This window comes from Pinus tabuliformis, chromosome 1_1, assembly GCF_031772625.1.
Source record: "Pinus tabuliformis cultivar Carrire ecotype Pingquan chromosome 1_1, CPIR1, whole genome shotgun sequence".
Taxonomy (NCBI): domain Eukaryota; kingdom Viridiplantae; phylum Streptophyta; class Pinopsida; order Pinales; family Pinaceae; genus Pinus; species Pinus tabuliformis.
The window spans coordinates 482150730-482176612 of NC_142297.1; the positions used below are offsets into that span (position 1 = coordinate 482150730).

Here is a 25883-nt window from a genome sequence, read left to right on the forward strand (position 1 = left end):
CCTTGAGTTTACTGGCTATTTCACTTGTCAAAGCGAAGGATAATCCCTTCCATTATGTGGCATACAATGGGCCAGTATCTTGACACTGAGGAATCAGATGAACCAGCTGATTTTATCTCTCTAAGTAGCACTGGTGTATTCTAGCTGTGTAAGTGTCATTTAATGAGGTTGCAACTTTTTACATATTACAAAAAATACGTGAATAAATGGCAAGATCATAAACAACCACACAAACGGCAATTGTTTTCCATTGAGAAGAATCTATATACCCCTTTCAATGTCCTGCAAGGCAAGGACATGGATTGAAAAAAAAATATATATCTCTTCTCAAAATATTCCTAGTTCTCCAAGTTGCAACCGAGCCTCAAGAACTTAACAGTTGTGAAGCATTGAAACCCATATTCTTGTATTCTGGTTTTCGTCATATGGTTATAGATTAAAAATAAAAAACTATACAAACATGTGTATCATATTGATAAAATCGGTATACCCCCAATCAAGGTTTTGCAATGCAAGATCGGCTAGATTCACCCAGTTTTGGGTTGCGGTGTAGATATCCGTATACTGCTCAGCCACAACCAGTATTTTTTCCTTCATCGTTGTCTTAGCAAGTGCAGAAGTGCCAAGAACAAATTTTTATGATTTTTTGGAAGGTCAATAGTCACGGTGTTTTAATATAATTTTAACCTGAGATGACAGATTATGACGAAATCTGCAACGACTGGGAATCTGGTAGGGTATACGACGGGATGTAATGATTCTCGCTAGAGTGGGAGAAGTTGATATGGTCCCTGTCGTTCTACTTTCCTCATTCTGCTATTGTCCCTGTCTCTTCTACATCCGTCTCTGCAATTCAAATGTCTGTGTGTGCGATCGCAAATCTTCCCCATCCGCAGACGAAATGGCTAACCTTCACTCTACTCTCCACAAAAGAGATCTAATTTGTCAAGGTTTTTTACCCAAAGGATCCATCACCCCTAATGATTCATAAGATATGCCCTAAGCATAATCATAACTTTACAAAAAACTGAGAGCGGAGGGTCCCCTTCTTAATCTCCACCAAAATCGGCAGGCGTACATGTGCCCCTCTTGATCAATCATCTCCTCAAACCTTCGATTTGATGTGCAAACAAAAAAAGTAATTTAGGGGAAGTGGAGATGCCTTTGAATTCATCCGCCCATTTTCAGTTATGATGGGCATGTGAGCAATGTCAAAGATGATTGCAGGGCAGGAACTGATTAGGGAAACTCTTTGATAACCAAAGAAAAGAGAAATGCCCTCCAAATACTAATACTAATGAAAACTGTTGTGCCCTCCATACAATGGAAAAATGATTCAAAAGAAATTATTTTCGAGTTGAAGAGGTGACCCCAGGAACAACTTTTGTGCCCTCCATACAATCGAAAACCCCAGGAACAATTGTTGCGCCCTCCATACAATCGAAAAATGATTCAAAAGAAATTATTTTCGAGTTGAGGAGGTGACCCCAAGAACAACTAAGGAGGTGCCTGAGGTGGATATAGAGGAGGCTACAGAGGAGGCAGGAATGGCACTGGAGAGGATCCAGAAGCTAAAACATACATGAAAATTTTGCATGCAGTTTCTACACCCTATCTTCAAGGAGCTATTTTTTAAGAAAACAAAGAGAAAGCTAAAACACATACCTGTTTTAGGCAAAAACTATGGAAGATCGGCCTCACAGAAAAAATAGCAGTAAATGCAGAGCTGGTAAACCTGTCTTGGCTATTGCTCCTCAAAGCACACTGATCTGTCTGCTCAAAAGTTTCCCAAATCGTTGAATACCAGATAACTTGCCAAATATCATATAATAATATAAGATAGCTGGTTCAGAAAATAAGCTTTCCCACTGGGTGTGAACCGTGACAGCGACACCTTAATCAATCGTTGGAAGAGAATGTTCACGCCGTGGGACTTCGAGCCAAGGAGATAAGAACAGACAATTCGAGCCGAACCAAGCCCAGCCAAGGAGATAAGCGAAATTTTAATTTTTTTTTTTCCACAAAATTTTAAATTTTCTCACAGAAATGTTTGAAAAGTCTACTTCATAATATTTTTTTAAAGGTTCATTTGCCAGCAGTTCTATTAATTGAATTTTCCCACAAAATTTTGAATTTTCTCACAAGTTGTTTGAAAAGTCTTCATCATAATAATTTTTTAAATGTTCATTTGCAGCAGTGCTATTAATTTGCGCATTTATTTTATTAATACAAACCATATAATATTAACTAACCTTTGCATCTTATAAATTATATAAACACACATTTGCATTCTATAAACCATTCACCTTAGAGGCACCGGGAAGTGGTTTTGTACAATGTGCATAATTTTATTATTGCTAAACCTTAAAAACCATTCATAGGCCCTAGGATGATAATAGTGTTTCTTCTTAGATGATGTCCAAGGCCCAACAAAAGTCATCTTTGTTAGGCAAATCCTCACATTAACACCCATACAACATTTATATACCTATGGTTTATAATGCTGGCAAATAGTGCTCCTCATCACCTAATTGTGCAAAAAGCCCCAACTAACCTAGTCTAGGTTAGATGTCCTCGATATTAACATATTATCCTACATTATCCATTAGCTCATGGAGATAGAGGGTTCAAGGACTCTCACTTGATGGTTGGGGACTATAGTCCATTAAGAGGTCAAATGTCGGGCTAACTGTATTAAGGACACCTCAAGGTCAACCAACACTAATGAAATGTATTAGTTGTTTGTACATCGACCTATCAAAATGTCACAATAATGGGTAGTAGACATTAGTAAGTAGGACACTAGTCGCCAACAAGAAACCTTGATAACGATAGAGTAATGATGTGATGAGTGGATGTGGACCCAGGGATACCGCATGTCAATTGTGTGGCAGTTGATTTGACATGCTAACGTCTCATTATGATGTGGCACCAATGTGGGTCTAGATGACATGGCATACCAATGTGGCATGTTGACATGGCAATGGAAGGTTGACTTGGCACTGAGGTGTTGTATAGGTGGTAACCATATAGTGACGATGTGGATGTTGGGATTTTGGATGTTAAGATATCAACTAATTAGTATCAATGACACTCTCTAGCCTCTTCCTGAGGGCCCGGTGGCTTGATAGCTCGACCATTGGCCTTTCAAGATATTGGGTATTGAGAAATTAGGGCTTCAATCTACAAGCTCGTCTGTATGTTAGGTGTCGAGTATTGAGACAGTAAGTATGTATAGAGCATTAAGGAAAATCATGTGTTTCATGTGAATTTGGGCAAGCTTAGAAGTCAGGTTGCAAACTGCTACAAGTGTCCTTATTTTTCTACAAGAAACAGTGTAATGTGAAGGTGAATATGCTAAACATGATATTGGATGGCAATGATGCTAAGGAGAAATTGGAAAATTGAAAAGTGCACCTATCCAAGATGTAAACTTCATTATTAAAGATTTGTAAAGGAGTAGTTGGTTAGATATTTCATCTTACCTGAATCTATCATTAGCTTTCCACATTCCATTAATAACTCGTTATGCTTTTTCCTGCCTCTTTTCTTTCCTGGAATTCTGGGAGCTAATCCCGATGTGTTTTCATGGTTTTCACACCTTCGTTGCCCTGCCTTTCACTTTTTCCTTGTTTGTCCAGCCCTATAGCCTGAGTTTTCCATAGGAACAGTTTTTGTACCCTATTAAATTCTTTTGGCGGTAAAGAGTCTACCCCACTCATGGTCCCCTGTTTCAAGAATCCTTCCAGATCTAGGTGTTCCCTGTCAAGAATCTCCTGCAGTTCATGATCTTCCGTTTCCATCTCACTTTGGGTCATTTCTTGGTCCATCTCCGGTTCTGCATCGCTCATCATAGTCTCTTTCTGTTTGATACTATCATGTGTTTGAGTTGTGTCTTCCTCTTTCTCCTTTTCCCCTGGGCTTCCTTCCATTACCTGATCTATCTGTGTTATCTCTTCTTCTTCTTCCAGAACTTGGAACCTATTCAGATTAGTCTATGGTCCTTCTATCTGCTACTGCTTTAGCCCCCTCTTGCCCCCTTTTCCTTTATGAACCACTTTGTGAAAGCCTTCAGTATCTTTCTTTGTGTTCGCCTAACTTTTGTTCTCTATTTTGCTAAGAGGGTAGTTTCTAAATAGGTGCCCATGCTCATGGAATTTTCAGCATCTGAAAGGAATATGTTCATAGTCAACTGTTTGCACCCATTCTTCATCCAAAACTTCTAAAATGACCTCATCCAGAAGAGCTCCAAAGAGATCCATCTCCACACATATTCTTGCGAAGGAAGTGTACTTACCCTTCTTGGTGGCTTCAGAAGTTTTGACAAAATGCCCTAACTTGTTTCCTATATCAGATAACGATTATGTTTGCCAGTAATCAAGGGGTAATGAGTAGAGTCTTACTCAGACCGGGACAGAAGTGAATTTTTCTCTCTCAGGGACAAAGTTCATCATCCACAGTCGCATATAAAGGCCTGCTGCTGCATAGAAGTAGGGCCCTCCTTCAAACACTTTGTCTTTGTCCTCAATATTTGTGAAGACTACCGTAAAGAAACCCTTAGACCCAAGATGTAGGTCAATGCTTCCTTTTGGTTTCTAGTTATATTTAATCCATGACTGTAAAGCTTTTTCTGTGGGCCATATTGCCATGAATTTACAAATGATAGCATATGTCCTCATGTGGTCTCTATGCGCCTGCAGAGCAGGATCATTTAAAACTACTCTGGGAGTGACCTCAGCTTTGGGTTTACATGGCCCTTTTTGTGCGTTGTTATTCACTCCTTGTTCCTTGTCTTCTTGCTCATTTTCCTTGTTGATGTTATTCTCCTTTGTCTTATTTGAATCTTGTTCCTCTTCTATAATCCTTGTCCCCTCACCTAAAGGACCTATGACACTCTCTAATGGTTTCTTTCCTCGACTAGCCACTGCTTGCCTATAGGATGGAGTGGAGCTCCCTCCCCTGCGTGCTTCCATGGAAACTCTTGCAAACACTAACACTTCCAGGAAATTCCACGCAATTTTCGACTAATCACTAAATTTAGAATGCATGGCAGATTAGTTTATTCTTTCCCAATTCTCAACATGCTACAAATCTAATAAATTTTATACTTAATATTAATTTAAAATTTAAATATAATCCTAGTGTATTATGTATGGCATAAGAAAATAATATGAAGTGTTATCAACCAATTTCCTTCCTTATATTTATTTGTAGTCATCATTATGTTTTTTACCCTTTTGCATATATTGGGCCCTTCATTTTGAGCTTGTTGGAGCACGAACATTGGTTCAACACTAGGAATATGCCTCCTCCATTCATTCTTAGTGTATTGTTTGGCTTTGAGAGCGTCAAATTAGTCTTTTCTAACCAACATCCATACTTAGTGTATTGTTTGGCGTTCAAAGCATCAGATTAGTCATTTCTAACCAACATCCATACTTAGTGTATTGTTTGGCATTCAAAGCATCAGATTAGTCATTTCTAACCAACATCCATATATTTTTTCTAGAATATTTCATTCCCTAGAATTTTTTGGTATTTTTTCTCAAAAATTATATAGTAGAAAAGTTCTCACATCACACATCAAACCAAAAGGATACAAAACAACACACACACTTCTATGTACAAGGTACAATCACAACTCAATCAAAACAATCATGTCAATGTGTGCCTATTTTGGACACAAGAAAAGGATTCCCGTACATGAACTCAGGGAGGAGTTGAGGTACCATATGGTGTGCCATGATGGGGCCATGCCATACAAATTTTAACTATGAGACTCCTAAAGATTGATGATAACAAGGAAAACCTAGAATCATAGTGTTATTAGGAATAACCAGAGGACATAAAAAGTGAGTGGTCTTGTGAGCTACTGTGGCTCCATGACAAGGACTATGAAGACATAAATGGGTGACAAGAAACTCACTGAATGATGGATGTGTGTTTGACAATTCACTGGAAAGTTCAACATTAGAAACCAAAAACGTTACTTGGTCCAAGGGTGACACTTCCAAGGATGGCTGAGAAAATGCCCCCTAGGTTAATTCGAGATTTAGTTTACCAATCTATACTTTTTCCCATTTGAGGAGACTAGAGGTATCAAGACGCATAATCTCCCTAGGATTGTCAATAGGTGAATCCATGACCTCCATGATGAATTTTTCCATAGGAAATTTGTCATTAGGGAGTCATGTTCAATAGGCAGAGTGACAACCCATGTGGTAAAATGATCCTAGTCATATTCCAAGGGATCTACCCCTCTAATAGTAGTCAATAAGGATTTGCGCTACATGAGGCGAGACTGAAAATCCTCTAAGGAAGACATGACACATGATGCTTCGACTAACTCTTCAATAATACTATAATTTTGGGAAGCCCGCGCATCGGGAATGTTTGTTAACTTTTGGAATACACTGTTAGGTGGGTGATATAGCAGTTCCATAGGCTTATCTGATCTGAGAGATCTAGTGGAAGCGAAAGGGGTGGTCAAGTCCTTAGAAGTAGAACTTGACTCAGGAGGGTCATATGATTTTTCTCTCGTGGTAAAAAATGTGAGAATTAACATGAGGACCTATGCATTGTTATTAGGACCATATTACCATTTCCCCGCATTACCCATAGGAGGAGGTGGAGAATCTTGTACAACCATTTGTTGTTATGGCAACAATTTTGATGGATTTTACTCATTGTTAACTAGATTTATTATTTCTTTGTGACTAAAGTTGAAAAGTGGAAATACAAAATATTTAATAAATGAGTAAATATTATTTCAAGGGTGTTACCAAGCATATTGCTTGAGGTTGTATATGAGACAAGTATATATTGCTAGAAGAATAGAGATTGAAAGATAAAAAGTGTAGCAATAGGCATCAACATATAACATGAAAAATTTCAAACACTTTTCAATAGGAATTAACCACTAAAGGGAAATAAACATTTTCCATACAACATACGTGGGAAAAATATTTGCTTTGTAGGTGTTGTATTGAAGTGGCTTGGGAGCTTATACATGGACCATGAGCATTATCTTACACCTCTTTTAGGCCCTCAGGGACTAGTTTTCATCCTTGAAAAATGTTCAAGGGCCTAAGAAGCTAAAACATACATAAAAATTTTGCCTGCAGTTTCTACACCCCATCTTCAAAGAGCTATTTTTTAAGAAAACAAACAGAAAGCTAAAACACATACCTGTTTTAGGCAAAAACTATGGAAGATCGCCTCACAGAAAAAATAATAGTAAATGCAGAGCTGGTAAACCTGTCTTGGCTATTACTCCTCAAAGCACACTGATCTGTCTGCTCAAAAGTTTCCCAAATCGTTGAATACCAAATATTTAGAGCCCAACTTGCCAAATATCATATAATAATATAAGCCAGCTGGTTCAGAAAATAAGCTTTCCTCCTGGCCGTGAACCCTGACAGTGACACCTTAATCAATCGTTGGAAGAGAATGTTCAGGCGATGGGACTTCGAGCCAAGGAGATAAGAACAGCCGATTCGAGCCAAGCCCAGCCAAGGAGATAAGCGAAATTTTAAATTTTCCCACAAAATTTTAAATTTAAGTCTTCTTCATAATATTTTTTTAAAGGTTCATTTGCCAGCAGTTCTATTAATTGAATTTTCCCACAAAATTTTAAATTTTCTTTTCTCACAAAAATGTTTGAAAATTCTTCATCATAATAATTTTTTAAATGTTTATTTGCCAACAGTTCTATTAATTTGCGCATTTATTTTATTAATATAAATAAACCATATAATATTAACTAACCTTTGCATCCTAAAAATTTTATAAACACTCATTTGCATCCTATAAACTATTCATCTTAGAGGCATTGGGAAGTGGTTTTGTACAATGTGCATGGTTTATATTATTGCTAAATCTTAAAAACCATTCGTAGGCCCTAGGATGATAATAGTGTTTCTTCTTAGATGATGTCCAAGGCCCTAACAAAAGTCATCCTTGTTGGGCAAATCCTCACATTAAACCTATACAACATTTATATACCTATGGTTTATAATGATGGCAAATAGTGCTCCTCATCACCTAATTGTGCAAAAAGCCCCAACTAACCTAGTCTAGGTTAGATGTCCCCGATATTAACATATTATCCTACATTATCCATTAGCTCATGGAGATAGAGGGTTCAAGGACTCTCACTTGATGGTTGGGGACTATAGTCCATCAAAGAGGTCAAATGTCGGGCTAACTGTGTTAAGGACACCTCAAGGTCAACCAACACTAATGCAATGTATTAGTTGTTCGTACATCGACCTATCAAAATGTCACAATATTGGGTAGTAGACATTAGTAAGTAGGACACTAGTCACCAACAAGAAACCTTGATAACTATAGAGTAATGATGTGGTGAGTGGATGTGGACCCGAGGATACCACATGTCAATTGTGTGGCAGTTGATTTGACATGCTAACGTCTCATTATGATCAATGTGGGTCTAGATGACATGGCATACCAATGTGGCAAGTGATGTGGGATGTTGACATGGCAATGGAAGGTTGACTTGGCACCAAGGTGATGTATAGGTGGTAACCATATAGTGGCAACGTGGATGTTGGGCTTTTGGATGTTAAGATATCAACTAATTAGTATCAATGACACTCCTTAGCCTCTTCCCGAGGGCCCAGTGGCTTGATAGCTCGACCATTGGCCTTTCAAGATATTGGGTATTGAGAAATTAGGGCTTCAATCTACAAGCTTGTCTGTATGTTAGGTGTCGAGTATCAAGACAGTAAGTATGTATAGAGCATTAAGGAAAATGATGTGTTTCGTGTGAATTTGGGCAAGCTTAGAAGTCGAGTTGCAAACTACTACAAGTGTCCTTATTTTTCTACAAGAAACAGTGTAATGTGAAGGTGAATATGCTAAACGTGATATTGGATGGCAATGATGCTAAGGAGAAGTTGGAAAATTGAAAAGTGCACCTATCCAATGCATCAAAACAACTTGTGGTAGGGTTAATCTAACAAAATGCAAGGTTGTAGTGCTTCTTGTACTTGCAAAATAGAGTAGAGTGTAAGAAACAATGAATAATACATAATGAACAAAAAAATTAAAAATAGTAATGGAAATGAACTAAATTCAAAGTAAAAATTCTATATAACTAATATAACAGTGCTACAACTATCATCAACAAATGTTAAGATAATCTGCAAGATAAAACTGCTCATAAACTATCTAAATAAACGTGCATGAAAGTAATGTTCATAAATATTTTGTAGACATAAACAAATGTGTGAACAGAAATGATACAAGAGGGATATCGACCACGTAGGTTGGGCCTTAACACAAGGAAACTTAAAAACCTTAGAAGAAAGCTAAACTAAGAGCTGAAATCAAATATCACTTCGATTAGCAAAAATGTTGTTTGTACATGACAAAGTTACAAAAAATGCTTAGAATCTAAACCTCTCGTATTATTCACATGCTTTCCTACAATTTCTTATAATCCTATTATGCTACTCAAGCCTATTGTTTGTACAAGTGGATAGGAGGAAAACTCCTTGAGTGGAGGACTGCTTTCCCTCCAAAAATCAATAAAAACCTAGATCTTGTTTCCTAGATCACCACGTAGCAATAGTAAGGAGGATTTACTATCCTTAGGAAGTCGTGTTGGTTTTATTTTGTAGAAGGTAGTAGGCCCCACAAATATCTCTAGATGATTCTCCTTGAAATTTGTGTAAAATCCATTCAAATATTACACAATAGTCATGTTAGGCACATAAAGTATGAAAAATATCTTGGACTCTCCTAAGAACTCATTAAGCTAGGAAAGTATTATTAAGTGAACAAAATTAGGTTCAATATGGCCTTTATGTGCCTAGGAGTGGTTAGAAAAACCTTATGGGAGACTCATCACATATATTAATTGAGAAGACAAATTTTGAATTTATCAATTATTATGCAATTTAATAAATTTTATACTTAATATTAATTTAAAATTTAAATATAATCTTAGTGTATTGTGTATGGCATAAGAAAATAATATGAAGTGTTATCAACCAATTTCCTTCCTTATATTTATTTGTAGTCATCATTATGTTTTTTACCCTTTTGCATATATTGGGCCCTTCATTTTGAGCTTGTTGGAGCACGAACATTAGTTCAACACTAGGAATATGCCTCCTCCATTCGTTCTTAGTGTATTGTTTGGCTTTGAGAGCGTCAAATTAGTCTTTTCTAACCAACATCCATACTTAGTGTATTGTTTGGTGTTCAAAGCATCAGATTAGTCATTTCTAACCAACATCCATATATTTTTTCTAGAATATTTCATTCCCTAGAATTTTTTGGTATTTTTTGTCAAAAATTATATAGTAGAAAAGTTCTCGCATCACACATCAAACCAAAAGGATACAAAACAACACACACACTTCTATGTACAAGGTACAATCACAACTCAATCAAAACAATCATGTCAATGTGTGCCTATTTTGGACACAAGAAAAGGATTCTCGTACATGAACTCATAGAGGAGTTGAGGTACCATATGGTGTGCCATGATGGGGCCATGCCATACAAATTTTAACTATGAGACTCCTAAAGATTGATGATAACAAGGAAAACCTAGAACCATAGTGTTATTAGGAATAACCAGAGGACATAAAAAGTGAGTGGTCTTGTGAGCTACTGTGGCTCCATGACAAGGACTATGAAGACATAAAGGGGTGACAAGAAACTCATTGACTAGTAGCAATGTCCTGTTTTTGCCCTATCTAGGCCATGCACTCACTCCCCATATTTGAGGATGTCTGCCCGATGGACCGATTGCCTGGTCCATGAAATCCCCAAGACTAATGCACCTTCGCATTGTGATTGCTATTACTGCGATGAGTATTATTGCTACTAGCCCCCTGTTGTGGCTGCCCTCTTCCTCCCATAGGAAAAAACATCACTGGATACCTCGAACAAGACGGGGTCCGGGAACAACGACTTATGACTAAATCTAATAATTTGTTGGTCTTTGCATACCCACTCCAGCTTAACAAGCCTGGTAAAGCTCAGGATTGAAAGAAAATATATTTAGTAAAAACCCTAACGCTAAGGGTTTGACAGTGAAATTGTGGACAAATCCAGCGAAATAAAGACCCTCCGAGAGACATTGGCCCAGCTGAACAAAACGTTCACCTCCACTGTTCGATCCCCTTACTAGTTGACCAAGAAAACCCGCGAGACCATAAGTTGCCAAACCGCCGCAGATAAATATAAACCAGGTGTATTGACCCTTGTTTGCTAGCGTTGTGACCATTCTCTCACGCTGTTATCACTCCTGAGTGTAGGTGAAAACCCATCTTCGCACCAGAAAAAACCCTAGGGTTAGACCGCCATGGAAATTCCTCTTGGATTCTTCCATCTGATCTTCTCTAGACAAATTCCTTATTTCCATTTGATTTCTGTTCTATCTACAATTTCTTATCTAATATTGGAGCATCTCCATAGATTAGTTAACCTTACTAAACCAAACATTTTATTAGAAATAATCATTAATCTTATAATATTACGACTTCATTGCACTTTTTGACCATACACAACTTGTTTTTATGTCACCATAATTCACCTTTAATGTAACATGATTACATTGAAAAATCAACCAAAATCCCCTCAAATAATTTTTCCTACATAGAATTTTTTACCATAAACAATACCTCCCCATTAAACCAAAGAAAACACTTACACATTTCATTTAATTTCAATTCAACTAAAATCCCCTCAAATAATTTTTCTTGCATAGAATTCTGTTTACCTCCCCATTAAGCAAAAAAAACACTTACACATTTCATTTAATTCCAATTGAAAAACACAAAAGCATTTCATTTAAGTTCCATTTAACGTTTCACGGCATTTCTGCTTTTCAAATATCAAAACTTGTTCATTTCCCTCGCGTTCCAGGGTTTTTCAAATATCAAAATTTTTTCATTTCCCTCGCGTTCCAGGGAGGAAGGTCGCCATATCATCCCATTATGTTTCTCAAAGATCAAAATTTATTCATTTCCCTCACGTTGCAGGGTTTTTCCAGGGAAGAAAGAGGAAGGTCGCGGCCATGTTGTCGCAGGTTTGATTTGATACATTTGGTTGAATACAAGAAATTGGATTCTAGGTGCCTCCAATCGTGGTGGTTTCATTCTACGAAGGGATCTGCACAAGGTTCCCCCACACTCTTTGTGCGATGGCCCATCCCCAAGCCTCCATCACTCTTTGCAACTTTAAAATACTTCTAGACAAGTGCAAGAGGCACTCAAGAGGCTGTATGTACAAGATTCCGCAGAGGAAGATGGAGCCGAAGGTATGTGTTATGTGCCAAAGAAGCGATAGGTGTCTTTCCGACCCTGAAATCAGTGAAGAAATTAAGCAGAAAAGAGAGCAAAAATGCGTTGATTAAGACGAGGAAATAAAATGTCCCAAGACTGTAGGAGGTCACCATCTAGATGCTCTGCCACAGGTGGATTGTGATGATCCAGTCGTCCCTATAAATGTCAGAGACAAAAAAGGCCTCAGATTTGCTTGTACCACAGGGTTCCGAGAGTTCCGGAGCAATGAAATCAGATGCCGAGGAAATGGATGTGAGCTAAGACAAGCAGGATCGAGGCTCTGTGCCAGAGGAGAGGTTTCCAGAGGATACTAAACCCACTCAAGAGGTAGGTAACTACATTTTATTTTTATTGTTTAATTATAAGAATTAATGCAAGAAACTTGCCCATGAGTGGTAATTTTTCTACCAAAATCGCCCGGTGCTTTTCTGTTATGCCATTTAGGTGGCATGGACAACAGTGATAGTGAAGCCTGGTGGTTGGGTTAAACTCTGCTGACCTCACTAGTGAACCAATGCCTTATTGGTGACTTATGTAGAGTTTTTCACTTTTGAAATAACTAATAGCTTGCATGTCATTCAATAGAACGGTTTAGGTTGGATGTCGATATTCCCAAGTAAATTTTTGTTAAAACTACGATGGGAAATGAATGGAAGATTAGGTCTACCCCTGACCGATGGACTTCTCTACCCTGTGCTACATACCCATTTAATGACATGCAACATTGTTCAGATCAATGTCAGTAGAGGCGTGACTAGTATACCTCTTTTCCATTCAGTTCTTGTTCCTATTATCATTTCCATTCCTCTGTTGGGATTACACTTCGACAACACCACCAGTCTTTAAGTGCATGATATATTCAGGGAGATGGGTGGGTTCAAGTTGCTTATCTGTTAAAATTCTATAGTCACGATTCTAGTTTTGTTTTGTTTCTAGTTATGTTTATGTTTCCTATTTCTAGTAAAGTAGGTTTTGTATCCCCAAAACTCAATTTTATAGTGGTAATGTACGCCGTCACTGAGGTGATTTACGCTTATAATTCGCCAGAAACCTTGAGTCCTATTTCTTGTTCTATTCACCATGCAGTCATGTCTCTTGTTTTGTTTATGTTTTACCCTTTTTGGTAAAATACGCTTGGACTGTGGATTGATATTTTAACAAGATGGGTTGCGAGTAACAAGTCCCTGCCCAAGGGCATGATGCCAAGAGAAAATACTGTCAATTCTTGCATCCAAAAAATGAAAACAGTCCAACTCCATATCCCACAAACAGTCTTCTAATGGCATATTTAATCAAGTTAAAAAACATACAGTAAAACAAGTAAGTCTAACTCCATATCCCACAAACAGTCTTCCAATGTCTAATAGGAATTCCTTCTGTACAAGAGTAGAATATAAGTACATTGTACTCTTTCTTAGAAACCATATTTCCTGAGAGAAGATAATAGTCCTAAAGTTATGAACTATTAACTATCATTGTTCATAAAGTTTCTTTTGAAGAGAATCAAATTATATCAATAAATATGCAGAGAACAGAAACAATTCATCTCTTCCTCTGTTTCTTTCAACTAAAATCCAAATGACATTTAACAACATAGCTAACTAGATAAGCTAAACTTATTTTGACAGCAGGATTACAAATAAAGATAAGTATAGAGTTATACTTGAGCCCTGAGCTTTACTAGCTTGAAATCAAAATCATCTTTAAGAGCTTGAAATCGGATGACACTATCCAAGATGGATGGTTGAGGCATGACGCAAAATTTTCACCACCATAATACTCCCCTATTCCCCTATACAACACTCTGTTGTAATATCTAGCTGAACTAAACAAGAAGATACAAATACTTTAATTTTGAAAGAAGTCCAGTTAATTTGATCGAGTCACTATTCAACCATAACATCGAATTGGATCATTGCATCCTTTGGCCCCAGATTGTTTGGCACCAGTTGATCTCTTTTCCAGGTATTGTTGATGATACTCTTCTGCTCTGTAAAACTTCTTCGCTGGCAGGATCTCTATCACGATCTCTTTATGCAGTGGCTTTTGGTGCCTTTCCATTGATTCCCGTGCAGCTCTTTCCTGATCAGCTGAATAGTAATATATGCCAGATCTGTACTGAGTGCCTTTTATCATTGCCCTGCAAATATATGCACACAGTGCTGACAATTCATGTATCTGATGCAATTTCTATACATCAACCAGATACAAGTGTCTTTATAGTTTTTGCCTTCTATGGTTATGAAATAGGAAAACCACATCAAGATCCAATCATATTTTCTATAACCCACCCTGCACCCGTATAGCAGGATCCAATTATATTTTATATACCCGCTCTGCACCCCTATAGCAAGTATGTTAACAAGCCATTGAAATGAAAAGTATATGGTAGATACATTGCCAAATACCTGGATTTGGTTTTCTGGTTAAGGAATCATATGAATGTGTGAAAGGCTTTGAATTTCAGCTTTCAAAGAAGCCAATGCTTCAAGCTGGCAAGTCTATTAGCATAGATATAAGTTAATTCCAAATTTATGATATTAATTTTTAAAATACTAATAATAACATGTTTGATCATGTAGTTTTTAAAAAAATTAGAATTCTTAAGGATTTTATATAGCTTTTAAAAAGATTTGGAGATTTTTAATGTAAAATATTTTTATCCTAGTCAAATCATTTTAGAAAATACAAAATTAATTTCAGACTGAAATTTACACCTTAAAATTTCCTAAATTATGTGTTTACATTCGTTGTTATTAAGCTGAATGGGGATCCTAACAAACATTTGAAAATAATATAATGAACCACGCAGTGATATATGAGACTGAAGACACCCTCAATGCCTGCACTCAGAATTCATTAGGAGTTTAGATTTGAAGTGCAATTATAGAATATTAATGGGACTCCACTCCCAATTGCATCGCTTCAAACCAGAGAAATGAGGCCAGGTATACTGAAAACCGGTCTTTGCTTAAAGCACTAGATACTGATATATATCACAGCCTGAAGCCTACAAATCTTTTGAAGCACAGGAAATAGAATTCAAATACATTAAGACGCCCAAATCTGATTTAGTCCGATATTTGAAATACAGAGAATTCTAATGGCTTCCATTTGTTTTTTAACTAACTGATGCTTCTGAGGAAAGTTGATTTGTCATAAAAGTATGTACATGATTTTAACCAGTAATGAAAATTAAATTTCAGATCAATCTACTAATCTACAATATGCAATACGATATAAAATAGATTTGGGAATTCTATTAGCTAAGTTGCTTTTTTAGAACATGAGAAATGAGAAAAACGGTTAGCGTGCATCTTCTGTCCATTCCAACTAGAGTAAGAAACCATAATGGTGGAGACTCCTTTGGCAATGGCATCGAAATAGGGGGTCATGTGGATGTTGACTAATTGTTTATAATTGCTGACAGTGTTATTCTCATCGACACCCCGGGTTGTTCCACCATCGCCCACAAAGTGCTTAGCACACGCTACAATATTTGACCTGACAAACATCAATAAATCACATGGCTAGAAAACTATTTCAGGAAACTGTGGTACAATTGATTGATCAAAGAAATTCATATTCTAAGCATGGATAAAGCAAAATGTTTGCAGCTTAATGTCCAATTATATAGAAAACTGTGGTACAATTGATTGATCAAAGAAATTTATGTTCTAAGTAGGGATAAAACAAAAAGTCTGAAACTTACTGTCCAGCCACATACAGCACCCCCTTTGTAAAGATCCTGCAGACCTGCTCGCATCAAACAAGACATTCTAAACAGTGAAAACTTGACTCTCATTTTTGAATGAACTTCCATCGAGCACTTCCATGCCAGAGTCTTACAGCAACACATGGAGAAAATGTGTATTGAATGCCAGTAGATCGAACTTCCAGAGCTATGGCAGCTCTAATTCTTTTAACCAGATCGGGATCCCTGTGTCCATAAAACGTTGATACAAATTGTTAGCCAAACTTTCTAGAAGATTTTGATTTTGAGGGCAGTAATCAGAAGCCAGAGTTCCCATGATGTATTAAACATCAACATTTTCACCCTGATTCTGTTATTATCCCAATTCAGTTACTCAAGATTTTGCCCATAATCATTCAGATAACCCTAGTTACTTTTCAAATCATTGTCTCCTAACATTTTGCTCATTGCAATCAGAGTGGCCCTTGGCACTTTCCAAATCATAATACTACTTACGATGAAAAAATAATGCCTACGGATATAGGCCCAGGCTCTCTAGTATTGTCCAGAGATAAAGGGTTTTCATGAAATATAGCCGACCACTCAACCTACTCATTTGTTTAAATCATTAGCCATGACATTTTCTAGTTGCAAGGAAATGCTGTGAAGAAAAAATGGAGTTGATACTCTACTTGCCTGATAGCTCCAAGCCCAACATTGTGAGGGAAGACGGTAGCCCCATAGACATTGTTGTGACCATGAACAACATCAATCCCATATACACAACGGTTCTTAGATTTAAAAGAACTTTTAGGCCCCAAAATCATAAAATTAAGTCTAGCTAGAATAATAGGCATGGCTTAGTCTATTACATTGCAGTAAGTCATATAAGGAAAAGTACAACGTAGTGAGTGATACAAGGCAAGGTATATGGTGCTACATTAAGGAATTGCACGTGAAGTTCTCAGATCACTCCTGCGTGTCATCTCAGAACTATATTATTATGCTGAGGGAAAAAACTCATATTTTCGAGGTCTTAAATTATTTTGATTTGAGAAGCGAGATAGAAATGGATTTAGGGTGGGGATTAATGGGTGGAAAATGAAGATTTTATGAAGTTCTAATGATTTTTAGCAAATGTATATCTTATTGCAAAGAGGCCAGAGTGCCGAGAGGCCAGAGAATGTGCTTACCATGTGGAATACTACTTCGAAGGTATCCACCACAGAAAAGAGGCCAACTAGCCCTTTTACTCCCAATGCATTTTAAGCCCTATAAACATTTTCCTGAAAGTATTTTTGTTAGGTACTTGTTACTGTGATTTGCTCATATAACTGGATCCCATTTTACCATAACCCTTTAGATTCCTATGGTAATATGATTGCTTTTTTCTTCCATCTGATTTGTCTCAAGTGCAAGATTCAAAGAAAGTTTTCAATCTTAATCAATTATTGAGAACGCTAACATCTAAATATAATGTAGTTCATTGTTTTTAATTAAACTGTGTGAAATCACAATAGAAGTCCTAGTGCCCAACAGGATTTTATGGCTTGATTGACAAATATAATAAAATGGAATAAAATGGAGTACTTCCTCCAAAATTTGTGACCTGACTCAACTAGGATGTTTTTACTTTGCAAAATTGGAAAGTGTTCAAGGTTGTAAGTTAAGATATGTATCAAGTGTGCTATATATAAACCATAGTTTTAAAATTCGGCCGATTCGAAACGGAAACGGCCGAGTTGATCCGTTTCATTGCCCAGAATTGTGACTCGGTGGAGGAAACGGTTCAGTAGGCCGAGTCATATGACTTCAGGCTGACTCGCCAACTCGGCCTTTTATTGACTCGCCGAGTCATAACCAGCCCGTAAACCCATCAAAACAACGATTTGACATTTTTTTAATGAAAATTTGAAGTGTTTTTGACTGGTTTGGACTCCAATGTGTTTTATGAATTAGTTAAATGTTATTTGTCCATTTCCCCTCCCAAACCCTATTTAACACACTCAAATGCTCTCTACTATTGATATGCTATTCGAATTTCATGGTAATGTTAAATTCTTAAAGTAAAAGTGAATTAATAATGTCACATCACTTTTACTTAAATTTTTAACATTACCATGAAATGACTCAGGATGTTTGAGAGTGGTTTCAGCCTCATTGGATTTCATATGGAGAAAGTAGAATTTTAGATTTCATTCAAAATCTAGCAGACTTATCAGTTTTTCAGGATTTCAGGATTTGAGGATTGCAATGTTTCCATTGAATTTTGTCATGTATTAGGGTATGGAACTCGTATTTAATCAAGAGCACCAATTCGTCTATGTACCTTGATGTTAGTGACATTGGTTGTCGAACTCCTCTGGGATTTGCTCCCAAACCAGGAGCTTTTGAAAATGTCGCTCCCGCTCCTGTTTTCACTCTCCCCACTTTCGCTCCTGCTCCCAAGTAACACTGAGCCAGATGATGTTAGCAACTCTAGCAATAGCCAGTAGTACTGGTCACAGACTTTTGTTGTAGAGGCCATTTATAACCTCCTTGGTTATGTGTTTTTGTTTTGATCTCTATATCATCATTGTGTATGTACTGGACAATGCATTGGGTGCCATTTTGATATAATGGATATATTCATGAGCCTACTTTAATCATATGTTGTCTTCTATCTATATTCTAATGCTGTGTGTTTGGAAACATGAATGAAAATCTTTAAAATTATATGTTTTTATAAAAAATATATATTTAATGTATTTTTTACAACGACCGAGTCATTGAAATCGAGCCGGCCGAGTCGATACCGAGTCGGAGTCGGAGTTTTAAAACATTGATATAAACTGCACACTCTAGGTATAATTACTAGTCAAATATTATAGCCAGTAGTAAATACGATGGTATGGTTAACTAATTTACAAGTTGCTTAATATTTATCCCCAGACCATAAAACAAATGTGTGATTTGTTTAACCCATGAGTGAAAACGATTTCGATAGAACAACAAGGCTGTGATGCAACGACATACCTACCCAACAAATAATTTATTTTCTTAATAGATTATAGATATTCTATACAACAAACCTATGTGAATATGGTCATCTTATTAAACCAGACAAATCAGCTCAGAATAATTCGGTATTCAAAAGCAAAGATCATTTTCTTATACGTTCAAACATGTTCAAACTAGCCATCATTTTTATTCATTGAAATTTTCTGACACAGTCAAAGCCATTATATCCCTTAACATTTACTTACAAGCTCTGCCAATGGATCATGTTCAGATTTTGTGAACAACACAACTTTCTCAAGCTACTTTTTAATGCCCACATACATATATATATACCTCAAGGGTAGTTTAATGCCCACGTACACATATATATATACCTCAAGGGTAGTTTAATGCCCACATACACATATATATAGTTCAAAGGTAGTTTAGGACTAACTAATCAGTTCATTTCTCAAATAAAAATCTTGAAGAAAAAAAGATATACTACAGGTAAGATAGGAAAATCATGGAAATAAATAGCATTGATGATAGTGTATACAAATAGGTATTGTTTTCACAAGAGTTTTTTTCATTCCTCAAATTGTGGTTGGGCTAGAAAACAGAGTTTCGATGTAAATGTAGATGAGAACCTTCCTTTCTGAGAGCAAACCCGGATATTAAAGATATGAGTAAGAGGAAAACAGTTGCATATAGTCGAACAGTGAAGCAGGCAATAAAACATTGACCCCCAGCCCTTGCAAGGCCTTTACAACAGTAATATTTGAATGCTTAAATGACTTGCACCTCCCATTTGTTCTGGGCCATTGAAAACACTATTGTTATATTGAAAAAAATGACTTTAATGCTACTTCACATTACTCACTCAAGGTTTATAAATTATCTATAAGATCTCTGCAATTACCCAGGTATGTTTTACATAAATTGCAAATTTATTAAAAACACTGTGCAATGGGATTTACATTGTTAATATGTAGTGTAAAATCCAAAAATTGCAAATTTATTATACAAACTGTGCAATGGGCTTTACATTGTTAATATGTAGTGTAGAATCGAGAATAGGCAAATTACCTTGCCTCATTAGTGGAAGTCCACAAGGAGTGATAAAATTTTGCTCTATTGTACTTAGTATCTGAAACAGAAAAACCAACCAAAAGAAAAGAGTGTATACATACATGAATCATATCCTCTTCCTGAGAGAAACTAAGGCAGCAATAACCTCAGTACGTGATAGCAATAAGCTCTTTGGCATCCTTTATTAGGAGGTATCCTTTGACAAATAATTTCATACCTACTTCTTTTCGCCAGAAGTGAAAAAAAGAATTGACAAAATTGACCTCAAGCATACTTGCATTGAAGCTTCTAGATTGTGGATCAAAGCTGAAATCTAAATACAGTCCCAAACCCCTGAAAGCATGAAACCAAGCACCAAAAACCCCAAGAAGACCTGCACACCAATGAAACTGTGTGCACGAATCAAGCTGCCCATGAAGCAGAACAAAATGCCAGTCCTGCACCAACCTCCAGCATGATCTATAAAATCTACAATCCCTTAAAAGATGCTCCAAGGATTTTAAACGATGAAAAAATGGGCACAAACTATCTGACTACTTCCTTTTGGCATGGTGAACTTTGGAGGGCAGCCCTTGAACTACCAACGGAACAAAGACCCACACCTTGTAGCTCAAATGGAGAGACCATACACTGTGACTGATAGATCAATCGAGAATCCAGGTTGAATACCTCATACCATATGAGGGAACAATCTCTAAAAAAAGGCCATTTTGCCCTTTAACCCACTTGGTAGGTCAAGTCAGGCCTAGACATCCTGCCTGTATATGTGAAAGCTATCCACCAAGATGCCAATTGACTGACGATGGTCTGAAACCTCTGAAAGCATCAATGATGGAGCTAATCAATGGGTCTATTCGAGTTTGCTTTCAACGATGAAGCCAATCAATGGGTCTCTATTCGAGGCTATGGCCTAATAGGTATAAAAAGCAAAGTATGGATAACACTCCCTACTAAATATTGTGTCAAAGATATAGCAAATATGATGCAACAGCTAGACCAATCTAAAAATGGTCTCAAGCCAGAGTGAATGGGTCACAAACTCTACCTGAACAATGGCATGCGAAATTGTTTTATTTCTCTTGATCATGCAGAAGCATATGGGTCTCTACACTCTATATCTTGGCATAGTTTGTCTCAAAGGCAAGGCCCTCACACCTCAAACCCATAAAGAACAGTGGAGAACAATGTGACCTCAAGTTGCAAATCTACAGAAGGGAAGCTTCCATCCGTATGTTGAGAGTAGACCAGTGATAGTAACACACTGCACTAAAGAACTTCAGACGAGATTTTCTCTCCAAAGAAGTCCAAAGAACCAAAAGAATATATTATAACACCCTATAGGTGTATAAAAACATAGTGCTATGATTAGCAAAGCATAGTGCCCTGGTTAGAGTTAGAACATGAAACTACTTTTCATCAGTAAAAATCTATCATCGAGAACTGTAAGGCAATCCTGATTGAATCTTTAGCCTACTAAACTGTCTGCTTCTTGATAATGAAGGAAGCCGAGATTTTGAACCCCCGTTGTCGAAGAGGTAATGTCAGGAAACCACAGAGCTAGCCCAGTGTTGACCACTCTGACATCCATAAGTCATATGGTACTTTCTTTTTCTGGTTTTGCTTTCTATTTGCCTTGGTACAATCATTATTCTAGCAGTTGTAGTCAGCCTGGTGCAGTAGTAGGAGGAAGTACTAGTAGTTTCAGTGCTAGTACAATATCAAGGGGTCAGTAGGGTGGTGGTAGTTCATACCCAAGTGTGGCTTCAAACATGATTTCTTTATCCTACTAAACTGTATGCTTCTAAGATCGCCCTTGATTCGTTTATACCGTGGGTGACATACCATAGTGAGGAGCTTGGCATAGAGAATACCGAGGTCCGATTTTGCGGGCCCAAGATATGAACCGCAGATAAGGGTTCCTTTAGATTAAGTGCTACGGTACTGGATGTAACACTATATGGTGCACTGAAATGGTTCTATCGCAGGCTCAGTGGAAGTGTCTCTTTTAACTAAAGGCGCAAGTGGAAGCGCAACTGATAAAGTGAGCATGGTCAGAAGCTACTCTTATAGAGGTTGCAACTGACTTCAGCAATGGACACAGATGCAATTCCAAGTTGGTTAAGTGTTTGTTGGTTCATGGATGCGTTGGGCACTCTGTCCCTAAATGCTATCTACTGCCATGCATTTCAAAGATTACCACAGAAAGGAATCCCTCTTGGGTTACCCGAGACAATTAGCACAGAAAGGAATCCCTCTTGGGTTGTCCATGGACAGTCAATATCAAGGGTAAGTTTTGGATATTAATCTTTAAGTGGTTGAGATTTAATCCAGATATGGCTGTATCAATAAAGCAAATGAAATGAATGAAAGAGTGCATCCTAAGTAAGAGGAATTCAAATTAAGTGCACAGTGAACTACCATGATGCTGCAAATAACAACTTAGTCAATACAGCCAAGAGATTCAAGGAGCTAGAACAAAACATAATTGTACCAGGTAACATATTAGAGTAACTTGAATAAAAGCACAGAGGACTAGCCAATTACCGAGATGGTTTTCCAATTCCACTTGCATCTTCCAGATTGTGAGATTTATTTATGTAGGGGGGAGCTCTGATACCAACGTAACACTCTACGTTGACTTAAAGTGTTCAAATCAGTCTTGTTAGAACATAGATACCAACTCTGCAAACAATGGAAAAACAGTATTTATGAAAACTGGGATTGGGAACATAGAACACAAGATAATCTATGCCACTGCATTTTACTTCTGCAAAAAGACTTCAAGTAGCAACAACAAGAGCTGAGGAAATGCTAGTGTGCTTAGGGAGACTCCCCCTTAGGTGAGCTTTCGTTAAAATGGGACTTCTTATATAAAAATTCCAGAAATTCAAAACACGAGTAGAAAGGAATCGATTATTATTAGGCCGATAGGCCTTCCTTTGAAAGAAACTTTCGTCGTCCTTTTGTTTCTGAGACTGACACCTGGCGTCCACATTCAGCGGGAAATTGTTCAAGCATTTCTGTTATGGTCTTCATCCTTCAGGCGGAATGGTCGGCATTTTTGTTATCGGCGCCTAGCGGGGGTCGATATCCCTCGCTTCTGCTATCATTCGCGCCTATCCCTCGCTTCTGCTATCATTCCCGCCTCTCTATCGCCGGAAATTGCCGTATGTGTCTCGTCAAGGTCAAGAAGAGTCCCAAGCCCGTGGCATCTTGCGCCATGCCTGCGCTTCTTGGTAATTTATTGCTTTCGCCCTTTTCCCTTTGGTTTCCTCCAATCCCCAAGCTGTTAAATGCTGCCAGAGGATATGAACTTGAAGGATGCTAATTTTGGGGTTTAACTGTCAGGCATGAAGATAAACACTGATACTCTGATGGCGATAAAGGCAAAGGAAATTTATTGCTTTCGCCCTTTTCCCTTTGGTTTCCTCCAATCCCCAAGCTGTTAAATTCCTTGAGAGCCCACATATGCCTGGCCATTGCAGTTTATATATTGATATCCACCGGAAGGAAGTCTTGGAGAGTGGATATCAGCCATCGGAGGGAAAATGGCGAACCAGTATTCCACCAAAAACTCTTTTGAAAGCTTGGTTGTGAGCACCATGATGAGTCGGCTAAATATGCGCAGCCCTTTTCTGGACACCAATACCTTCCTATCCAACTCGTATGATCGCATCATCGCGGACGAGAGCAAGAGCCCATTGGAGAGAGAGGAGGCGAAGCTGGAGAAGAATATCGTTCAGATTATATCCAGCAGGGACACTGATAAACTGAAGGCGAACTCTGGCCAGGCCGTCACCATTGGCGAGCACCAGGTTTGCGTGGGGTTCCACGAGGACCCAGAGCCCGGCTACCGCGTCTGGGAATGGCACGGTCACATCATGCTCTATGATGAGGAGAAGGGCTACACAACAGAGTATATCTACGGGAATTTCTTCGAGAAGGCAACTGAGTTTAAGCGTAGAGCGGCTAAACCCCAGGAGAAGAAAGACAAGGAGAACGAGGCCTCCGGTGGAACTGTGGACTTAGGAGGGCTTATTGATACCGTCAACGAGATGAACGCTCGAATTTTGTGCAGAAATATGAGCGCCGGGTCCTTCAAGTGAAGCTGCACGGTTGTTAATCACCGGGGTTTTTGGGCTTAGGGTTTATGCGAACTTACTGGTAAGAAGCCCCCCCTTTAAAACAAAAAAATTATGTGCATTGGTTGGTTCTGGTAAGTCGGCTAATGCTTTATTACTTCGGGAAAAGTATTTTCTATAATAACTGGTGGGTGGTAGTTGCAATATGAAGTCCTGAATTACTCTTGAGATAATTGCAGCATTTAAAGGGGATTTGTGCTTGTAAATCAGAAATGTCATGTGCTTGGGTTTGTTTCAGATGTGGAAATTATTCAGTTTTTTCTGATGGTCCCAAACAGGTCTTCAGGGTTTCCATGCCCTGTGCATGTTGTTGTTGGACACGGCAATTGCATCCAATTCTGCAAAAAATGTTGTTCTTTGTGAAATATAAAGGACCTTTTATTTGTGTGAAATCCAGGTATTGTAACCGCTGCTCTGATAAAATTTAAATATATTGTTTTGAAATTGCATGGTTAGTGGTCTGGATGCTATAATATGTATTCACTGTACCAAACTCTGTAGCTATGCTCTCATAAGCAGAGAGCAGCTGAAAGATTTCCATAAATTACATATTAGATAGGGCTTTTGGCATGCTTCTTCTATTAAGAGAAGATTATGGACAATAATTCATTTATTATCTCCATTGTATTTTCTTTATGCTGCTTCTTTTAAAAATAATTGGAACCTGTATTGTCTTAATCAAGATGTATTATTCCTTATTAAATTTGTTATTGCATATAGATAAGGGAGGTGCTCTAGGCCCAGATCTTATTTTGCTATTGCACGTAGAGAAAGGAGGTAATCTAGGTCTGTCTGGTGATAATGTGATGGTATTTTAATAAAATGAAGAATAGAACCATATCTTGGCAGGGATTAATTATTTATTTTACTTGTCATATTTGAATAACAATAAACTACTCTAAGCCAGTCTGGGGATGATGTGATGATATTTTAATAAGATGAATTACAGAGCCATATCAGGGATGAATTAGTTATTTTACTTCATATTTAAATAATAATAAACTAACATAGATCCTGTTAAACAGGGCTGTATATTTGAATAACAATCAAGGTGTATATTTAAATAACAATTGTAAATAAACTAGCATAGATCAATGTTAGCCCGGCAGGATATATTGTGTTATTAGTTGTTGAGAGGTAGGAATCTCAAGTTTTTGATCCTTAATAAATTGTGTATTATTTGTTGAGAGGTATGCATTTCAAGTTTTTTATCCTTAATAAATTAATTTAACATTGATTTATTGGTTAGTTTTCTCTCAAGGATTAAAAAAAAGCCTGGTTCAATATAAAATAGTATATGCTAAAATTCAATTTGAGATGGTTCAGCATAAAATTTTATATACAAAAATTCAATTCGAGATTTTTCCATTGAGCTTTAGGTGTAGTTTACTTTGCAGTTTTACAATGTAAAACTATTTTTTTGGGTGGGTATTTTCTAATGTAAAGTTGATTCCAGAGGGAGTTCTTGACGTTTGTTGTTTATTTATGTAATAACAATTATATCTGTCTCTGTTTGTGTTGAATTGAGAAAATATCCTTCTCTGAGCTACGAGAAATATCTGGACTTGAGTTACGAACTTACCTTCTAAATCCAGGATGCAAAATTTCGCTGATGAACTCGTATTTTATCTTGGAAGGTTTGATGGCTTATAC

At 37.4% G+C, this 25883-nt stretch overlaps 1 protein-coding gene across 2 annotated transcripts; it reads left to right on the top strand.

Moving 5' to 3' along the window:
• Window positions 1-23149: 23149 nt before the first annotated feature.
• On the top strand, window positions 23150-24809 carry LOC149213861 (uncharacterized). Of its 2 annotated transcripts, XM_089390819.1 has the most exons (3): window positions 23150-23324; window positions 23437-24252; window positions 24509-24809. In XM_089390819.1, exon 2 carries the CDS (start codon window positions 23637-23639, stop codon window positions 24192-24194), a length of 558 nt encoding a protein of 185 aa, XP_089246945.1. In that variant the 5' UTR covers window positions 23150-23324; window positions 23437-23636; the 3' UTR covers window positions 24195-24252; window positions 24509-24809. The 2 variants fall into 2 exon arrangements, with proteins under 2 accessions (XP_089246945.1, XP_089246944.1); XM_089390818.1 differs by having other exon boundaries at window positions 23150-24252.
• Window positions 24810-25883: the final 1074 nt, after the last annotated feature.